Below are 9822 nucleotides of genomic sequence, written 5' to 3' on the forward strand. Positions count from 1 at the left end.
TCAATGTCTGGTTTTAAATAAGGGTCTGGGTCATCATAACGATTGATTTTAATTTCGATTATAAGTCTGTCATAGGTAAATTTATCATTTATCGGAATAAGATATGGTTTTAGGTATACGAACCTCGAGAGGTGGTTAGCAACCACATTCTCGGTGCCTTTCTTATCACGAATCTCTAGATCGAATTCTTGTAGCAAAAGAATCTAGCGAAGGAGTCTAGGCTTAACATCCTTTTTTCTGAATAGATATCGGATGGCGGCGTGATCGATGTAAACTATGATTTTAGCTCCGACTAAATAAGATCGGAACTTATCGATGGCGAAAAGAACGGTGAGGAGTTCTTTTTCGGTTGTGCCATAATTAAGTTGTGCATCATCTAATGTCCTACTAGCATAGTAAATTACATGAACTCTTTTATCTTTCCTTTGCCCTAACACAGCACCCACAGCATAATCGCTTGCATCACACATAATTTCGAAAGGTTGGCTCCAATCGGGCGGTTGCATAATAGGTGCGGAGATTAGTGCATGTTTAAGGTGTTTGAAAGCTTGTAGGCACTTGTCGTCGAAAATGAATTCAACGTCTTTCATTAGAAGATTTATTAAGGGTTTTGTTATTTTGAATAAGTCCTTAATGAAGCATTGGTAGAAACCGGCGTGTCCAAGGAAACTTCGGATCTCTCTAATTGTCTTAGGTGGTTGGAGGTTTTCTATAACCTGTATTTTAGCCTTATCAACTTCAATACCTCTCTCAGATACTATGTGTCCTAACATTATTCCTTCAGTGACCATAAAATGACATTTCTCCCAATTTTGAACGAGATTGACTTCCACGCATCGTTCCAGAATTTTCTCAAGGTTAGTTAAACAATTTTTAAAACTGGATCCACATACCGAGAAATCATCCATGAAAATTTCCATGATCTCATTGAGGAAATCTTCGAAGATTGACATCATACAGCGTTGAAAGGCAGTTTGGGCATTGCATAGTTCGAATGGCACTCGTCGATAGGCAAATGTTGCATATGGGCATGTAAAGGTTGTTTTCTCTTGATCATCGGGGTGAATGGGAATTTGCAAAAATCCTGAGTATCCATCTAAATAGAAAAAGTAAGAATGTTTTGCTAGGCGCTCAAGCATTTGGTCTATGAACGGGAGCGGGAAATGGTCTTTCCTAGTTACTTTATTAAGTTTTCTATAATCAATATACATACGCCAACCGCTTTCTATGCGTTTAGCTACTTGTTCTCCTTTTTCATTTTATACTACTGTGACACTTCCCTTTTTAGGTACCACATGTACAAGGCTTACCCACTTACTATTGGAGATTTAGTATATTATTCCAGTCTCTAGTAGCTTCAACACTTCTCTTTATACCACGTCACTCAGTATAGGATTTATCCTTCTTTGATGTTCTTTGGAGGGTTAAGAATCTTCCTCCAGCATAATCCAGTGCATACACACGGACAAACTTATCCATTTGAGATCATAAATGTTATATCCTAGAGTTGTGGGATATTTTCTTAAAACATCTAAGAGTTTATTTGTTTCATCACCATTTAAGGTGGCACTTACTATGATGGGACAATTTAGTTCTTTATCCAAAAACTCGTATCTTATATTCTTATGTAGCTTCTTAAGCTCTATTGATGGTTTCTTAGGATATGGCATATGGTTTGGGGTGAGTTCTAAGAATTCGTGAAGGTTGTCATCTATATAAGGGTCTTTAAATTCACCGTCCTCCATTATGGGAGTCGAAGGTAATTTAATTGTTTCAACGGGTCTTCTTGGTCTAACTCTCTTATGCATTTGTCGATGATGTCAATGACATAACATGAGTCGTCTATGGCTGGTGCTTTTAAGAATTTTGATAATATAAATTCTACTTTTTCATCACCTACCTCAAAAGTCATTTTTCCTTTCTTGACATCTATTATAGCCCCAACTATTGATAAGAAGGGTCTACCTAGAAGGATAGGGAATTTTTCGTCTTCTTTAATGTCCATGACAACAAAATATGTAGGAATATAAAGTTGGCCAATCCTCACTGGGATGTCTTCTAAAATGCCCATTGGATGCTTAACGGATCTATCGGCTAATTGAAGGGACATTCTAGTTGGTTGCATTTCTCCTAGGTTTAACCTATTACAAACGGATAAAGGCATTAAGCTCACGTTGGCTCCTAAGTCCAGGAGTGCTTTATCGATAACATGATTTCCTAAAACATAAGGTATAGAAAAACTTCTTGGGTATTTCTCCTTTTTAGCGAGTTTATTTTCGGCAATAGAATTGCATTCTAAGAGTTTAGGATCATTAAGTCTTCGTTTGTTAGTTAGGATGTCCTTAAGGAACTTGGCGTAAGATGGTATTTGGGTGATCGCTTCGGTGAATGGAATCTCGACATGGAGTTTCTCAATCACTTTTACAAACTTTTTATATTGGTTGTATAATTTGGTTTTCTTAAGTCTTTGCGGAAATGGGATTGGTGGTTTGTAAGGAGGGGGTGGTACGTAAACTTTAGTATCTTTCTCTCCTTCCTTATCTTTAACTTCTTCCTCTTTTTGTTTCTCAGGTTCTACTGGTTCCTCTACTTGTTTCTCAGGTGTGGTCACAACATTTTTCTTGGGGGGTTCTGGTTTATTCAACATAGGGTTTACGGGTTCATCGTAAGTAGTTCCACTCCGTAGGGAAATTGCATTAACATGATGTAAGACCCCAATTTTAACCCTAAGATCCCTCATGTAATTTCATCATAAGCACTAGCATTGGGATCATACCTTGGCATCCTCCTTACCCCTCTTTCATTGGGTTTGTTTTGGGAGAGATCACCAAGTACCTTGTGATTATATCATACTTGTATTTTATCATTTCACTAACCAAAATACCAAAAATATGTCTTTGCATTTGTCTAACTCTTTTGTAGGAAGGGCATGATTCCATTGATTCATCAAGTTCACATCTAGGGTTTGAGACCCTCATGAACAAAGAGCACAACCAAGAATGGATCCAATAATGGTTATGAGCATCATATATGAGTCCCAATGTTCTCTACATGTTATATTTATCATGTTTTCTTCAAGAGTTTGAGGGTGATTTGCCTTAGAAACCCTAGTTTGACTGGGTATCTTGAGTAACTTCTCCAACAAGCTATCTCACCAATTGATCAAATTTATCAAGGTACACTTCAAAATTAATCATCTTATGCATATATGATCTACCATGAGCCAAGAAATTCAAGAGGATTGGAAGTTAGCAAGTTGGTTGATGGTGGTTGGCGAGATGGATTCATCTGATCAATACTAGGTCTCCCTAGACCCTATCTCCTACACGTTTCACCATATGAAAATGATTACAAGAGAAACCTTACTCTAAATAACATTCCAAACAACTTTCATGTTGATACCTAAAGCTAGTTTTGCTTGGAAAATCATTTTCTATGTTGAAACATTAGAGGTCATTTTGTCTAAACCCTAATTTGAAAGTCAACTTCCCAAGGCCATAACTTGCTCAATTTTTATGATATGAAATATTTCCAAGTTGCACAATCAAATTCAATGTGTTTACTTAAACTTTGATGTTTGGAGTGGGAGCTGATTCAACTCTTTTGAGCATGTGATATGAGGTTACATTATAGGTCACTTTTGACCTATACCATTGATCAAATGATTTTTCCAAACTTCAAAAATACATAACTCTATCATTTCAAATCCAAATGACATGAAATTTGTGACCATTTTGAATTTCTTTGAGATAGATACATGTTTGATGAATACACTTTTCTCATTTGAAGCTCATATAAAAAGTTAAGCAAGGTGGAATATTGAGACATATGACTTGACACTTAGAAAAAATTTGATATGTCAAAAATTTCCAAACTTCCACCTCAAATTTCTTCAAGTTCCAAGATCCAAATGAAAAAGTGTTGAACCTGAAAGTTGTTCCTCTTGATCTCACCTTTCCAAAGAGGTCAAATTCATTCATTTTGGACATGGAATGCATAGGCTGCACATGGCATGAACATGGTGTCATCACTTGGCAAGGATCAAACTTCAAATCCAAATGCACACTTGCCTTGCAATCCAAGCTGAATTCGGACTACCTAACATTCATTTGTGGACTTATGGCAATGATTTTATGGGCCTATGCGTGCCCATGCACCCATGCATCATCAATGACCAAATTTGGAAAGTGATTTCAAGTGTGCAAATATCAATGGTTTTAACTATAAATAGAGCCTCATATACTCAGCAATGAACACAAATTTGCACCAACTTTGATCCCCCATCTCTAACCCTCACTTTGCAAAGGATAAACCTGAGAAATTCATTTGAATTTGAGGTTGAATTTGCACGGTTTTGAAATTCAAATCTCCAAGAATCCACAGCCGTGTAAGCATCCAATCCTTCTTCTGCAAGCAAGTAGAGTGAGATCAAGCACAAGCAAGATCAAGATCAGTTGAATCCAGACCTCCATTGAAGGTATTTTCCAGAAATTTTGATCTCTTCGATTCTCTCAAATTCTTGCTCAATTCTATTGATTCTTTGGTTGTCTAAAGTCCTACCAATGTAGGCAAGAATATTGAGTTACTTTGAAGCCAAATCGAAGCAACTCAGTTCATGTACCTCAAATTTCAACTCCATGTATCTCTCAATATACCTGGATTTAGAATGAATTAATGCCAGATTCGAGCTTAGTGCCATTTTTACTTTGAAATCATGTCCTTGTTTTTAATTTTGGTGATGGTTGATGGTGGATCAGTCCGGTGAAGTCCACCAGAGAAGAAGACCGAAGCTACAGCTCCGGCCATGCGCTGACATGTCTCACAGCCACATGATCCTCCTGCTTTGTTTTAATCACGACCGTCCCTTTTAAATACCAATGTTATGGCGTGCTGACTCATGTCCATCGTGGATAAGGCGTTTCTGGCCACTTGATCTGCCACCTCAATTAATGAGGGAGATCAAGTGGTCCACGTTTTTTCTGATATTTTATATTTCATTTTAATTGCATTATTTTCAATAATTCATATTAAATTCAATATTGATTCAAAAAATATGGGACTTTCACCAAAAAAATTCAAATATTTTTTTCTTTCATATTATGAATTAAAATTATTTTTTGGATCATTATTAATATTTTTCATGAATTAATTGATTTTGCCTTTGTTTTTAATTGTTTAAAAATATTTTTAAATGTCCAAAAATTATGAATTTTTTTCTCCAAGGTCCTTTGACCTTGTTTGACCTATGATAAATCTCATGGCCATTTCTTTGTGTTTTGATGAGATTTTAGGAATTGGACAAACCATATTTAATTCAATTGAATAAATGCCAAATAAATTTGTTGACCAATTGTGATGACTTGTTTATGTTTGACTCTTATTGTTAGGCCTTGGTCAAGGTTTATTTAACTTTGTCAAGTTAATATCATTGGATTTAGGGGATTGATGGAATGTACATTCCATCTCCCAAAATGAATGGATGATATTAATTTGGTAAAAGTCATCCTTTGACCAATTTGTGTTTTGATCCATTCCCCTCCCACTTCATCTTATTCCCCTTCTTCATTCATTCATTCCATTTGGCCTATGACATCTCAAAGTCCTAATGCTAGTTGTTTGAAAAATTGACATGAGTATGGATGAGACTAGGCCACACCCTTTGCATATTCTTTTTGTGTGTGGTATGTTTCATGAGCATAGTCCATTATACTATGTCTCTAACATGCATTAACACCAAAATTCTATTGCCCGACCTCAAATAGTTGTGACTTCTACATAAGTCCAATTACGATTCCTTAACATAGCTCTAAATTTGTAACATAAAAGGCATAAGCATTCTAATTAGTGAGATTGTAAGTCTCCCCTCTTTCATGGTATTGTGTGGAAACTTTGCCTTCTTTCCTTCCTTTGGAAGATGTTTTGGCTCAAGGATTCATGCTTGTGATAAGTGGGTTGAGTGTTCTCCAAAGAATGTCTTGAAATGAAAAGCAAAAGCAAAACAATACTAACTTCTAACCAATTTACTACTGACTTTTAATTTCAAGCTTTTACTTTAATGCAATTTACTTTTAGCACTCTATTTCATTTGCCATTGTTCATATCATTCTAATTGTTTATGTTAATGCAATTTTCACTTTGTCCATTTGGACCATATTGTGTGATATATTTTGTTTGTGTATACTTTGCTTGTTTGTGTGGTATTTGACCATTAATGTACATAATAATAACAAAAAACCCAAAAAAACTTTTGAGTGAACTGTTGGCTTGATCTTGGACAAATGGACTTAGAATCTAGGCAACCTTCCTATGCTAAAGGACTTGGCCAATGCCAACTTATTGAGAAACCAAATGCTTGCAATTTTAAACTTCATCTGATATATCTTTGAAGACATCTCTAAGTTCATCTACAACATGATCATTGTGAAGCTGTTATTTTGAACCTGTGACTTGTGGAATTCATCTGTTACATGGGTTATGTTGAAGAAGATCATGGAATGGATAAGCTTGGATATGGCCATCTTTATTTGATGCCTTGCACTTCAAGATAATATAATTGTGCATTTGTGTGTTGCTTGATTCTAAAAGTCCAAGGGAATTCTGGGTTTCTATTGACATTCTTGTCTATTGGATTGCTACCCATTTGGTCAAATCTTTTCAACTCTAAACTTTTAATTATGTACATAGGATAATCTCTTCATCTCCTCCCCATTTCTTTAATTTCAAAAATCTCTCCCTCCATTTTTCAAAATCTTCTTTGTGTGAACTACTTTTGTTCTAAACTTTGACCACTTTTGCAAAAATATAGAAACTTTGGCCTTATGCCATTGCATTTTCAAACTTCTTTTCTTAAATCAAACTTGTAAATAAACTTAACTATACTTGACTTAAACTTTAAAAAAGCCAAAAAGAACAAACTCATTCAAACCATTTTTAGGCTTTTGTGCCTTTCAAACTTAATTTTTGTTAAAAACAATGCATCCACTTTGAAATTTGTATCGCGAACTACGAGTTTTTGATCCCTCATTTTTATGTTGGTACGTAGGCACAAGACCGAAGGTCTTGTCAAACACAAAAATATAATTAAGGAATTCTTTTCTCATCCCCCCATTCTATTTGTTTGTAAACATCATTTTGTACAAAATACATATGCACACAAAAAGGGCTCCCTAAGAGTACCTAAGACACTTTGGGTGCTAACACCTTCCCTCTGTGTAACCAACCCCCTTACTTGTGATCTCTAAATTTTATTAGTTTTGATTTGAAAACTTCTTACTTTTGGGTTTTATTCGTACTTTTTCCCTTTTCCCTTGGAAACAATAAAAGCGCGATGGCGACTCTTGTTATTTGATCTCTAGCTTGTCAATAGCTTGATGATCATGAATTTCCCGCTACAGAAATTAAGTGGCGACTCTATTGGGGAGTAGTCTCCAGTGGGTTTAGCCTACTTTTTGTGTGAATATATTTGTATATATGTGATGTTTTTATATATGTATGTGTAACATAATCTTCTTGTTGTGCTTTGTGATCTCTGAATGGTGAGATAAGTTCTAACCCGAACTTGAGTGCAATTAAGATAGGAGGATGGTATAGTCATGTTCGACTTGTGTGGAGTAGTCCTTAACAAATTGGCCTGAGATCCATCTTCTCAGTAAAGACTCCTTTGGATTTGGAAATGTCACACAAGTATTTGTGGTTAGGCATTACTATCTCTAATTGGGTCTAAGAAGCTGAGGACCTTAGAACATTTAACCCATCTTGGCCTATTTAGGATGTAGTGCGGAAACTGCTCAAGTGTAGACTTGATAACAGTTGTTACGCGATACTACACTCAGACGAGTTTCTCTTGAGAATATTATGGGTCGATGAGTCAGTCATTTTAACCTGTAATATCCGATAGATGGAATTAAGACTTTAGGAACGTTTTAGAACATGATCTACAGGTTTTTATCCTTAGTTCACTCCTTTGGGATGGTTCTTACCCAGACTCCATGCTCGTGACTTGCAACAAACCTTTAATTCTTGGTTGATCCAATCAAGTCTTGTCAATATCAATGGAACTTGGGTGTTGATAAGGTGTAAACCATAATCCACCAAAATGGATGATTGATCTTGACAATGACTTGATTAAGTTATTGACTTATTATCATCCTTTTGGTGGTAACAAGTTTTGTTTTGATCTTACCTTCATCCTTTTGGTGACGGTGATCATCTGAGTTGTTGTGACTTATTATCATCCTTTTGGTGGTAACAAGTTTGGTTGTTTAATTTTACCTTCATCCTTTTGGTGTCGGTGATCAGTGCTTATTATCATTCTTTTGGTGTCGGTGATCGGTGCTTATTATCATCCTTTTGGTGGTAACAAGCTTTGTTGTTTGATAATACCTTCATCCTTTTGGTGATGATGATTTTATTGACTTAGTATCTTCCTTTTGGTGGTAACAAGTTTCGTTTTTGATCTTACCTTTATCCTTTTGGTGATGAAGATCGTTTGAGTTGTATGCTTATTGTCATCCTTTTGGTGGTAACAAGCTTTGTTGTTTGATAATACCTTCATCCTTTTGGTTATAGTGATCAGTGAAGTTATTGACTTATTATCATCCTTTTGGTGATAACGAGTTTTGTTGTTTGAACTTACCTTCATCCTTTTGGTGACGGTGATATTTGAAGTTGATGAGTTAACTATCATCCTTTTCGTGGTAGTCTTGCTATTATCTTTTCGGTAATGGAAAGCTTTATTAGGATAACCTTCATCCTTTTAGTGGTGGACATCATCCTTTTGGTGATGGAAGTCTTTGAATGTTATTGGTCTAACCATCCTCCTTTGGTGATGATCATTTTGGTTATTGGTCTAACCATCCTCCTTTGGTAATGATCGTTTTGGTGATTGGTCTAACCATCCTCCTTTGGTAATGATCATTTTGGTTATTGTGTCTAACTATCCCCCTTTTTTATGACAACAAGTTTGATTATTAATCTTACCATCACCCTTTTAGTGATGACGATCATGGAAATCGTGGTGAATTACTATCATCCTTTTGACGGTGGCAATTTTTATTCTACTGTCATCCTTTTGGTGCCAGAAAACCTGTTCAGTTTTAGTCCCACCATGGTCCTTACATCAATAACGACCTTTGCAGGATTTGAGTGTCGACTCGAGGGTAGGCATTGACTTAACATTCTACCCCTAATACCTAGTGCTGCTAGAATTCGTTGCATTTTCTTTCTGCATCTCTCTATTGCATTTTAAAGGACATAATTTGGGTCATTTCATATTTAATTACCTTCCACCATGAATGTATGAAGACCGTTGTTGTTCTTACCTTCTTGTTCAAGTTAATTAAATAGGGGCAGCTGTCATACCCAATTTTGTCCAAGCATTTTTAATTCGGTTTCATTTTCTATTTGCTTCGTATGCACAACATGTCATGCATTTTATCATGAATAATACCTAAGATATCAGTTGGAATAAATTATTGAAAATACAGACAAATTGGTTAAATCATTTCTCAAAAACATGGAAAATCAGCGGGTAAAAAGTTTTGAAATTAAGCTCGCAGAAGTAAGTATTATTAATCTACGGTTCGCGTAGTTTAACCTGGTGTGCTCGTTATATTTTTTAACAACTTCTACAGCTGCATTTTAATCCGTCTGAGCCTTTTAACCGATGAAAATTTATTTCAAAATTAAAAGAAACGCTGATTTTTTTCAATAAGTATATTTTGTGCTGATCATTTTAGTGCATCCGATTTAATTTTTCGAGCAAATTTACATCCGATTTCTATTTATAATCTGTCCTTTTATTTCTTTACTCACGTATCCAAA

At 35.6% G+C, this 9822-nt stretch overlaps 1 protein-coding gene across 1 annotated transcript; it reads right to left on the reverse strand.

Annotated features, from left to right (window-relative positions):
• Positions 1 to 1744: 1744 nt before the first annotated feature.
• On the reverse strand, positions 1745 to 2647 carry LOC127128793 (uncharacterized). The gene has a single exon (XM_051058165.1). The coding sequence runs from the start codon at positions 2645 to 2647 to the stop codon at positions 1745 to 1747; it is 903 nt and encodes a 300-aa protein (XP_050914122.1).
• Between the last annotated feature and the right edge of the window lie 7175 nt (positions 2648 to 9822).

The sequence above is a fragment of the Lathyrus oleraceus genome, chromosome 3, assembly GCF_024323335.1.
Source record: "Lathyrus oleraceus cultivar Zhongwan6 chromosome 3, CAAS_Psat_ZW6_1.0, whole genome shotgun sequence".
NCBI lineage: Eukaryota > Viridiplantae > Streptophyta > Magnoliopsida > Fabales > Fabaceae > Lathyrus > Lathyrus oleraceus.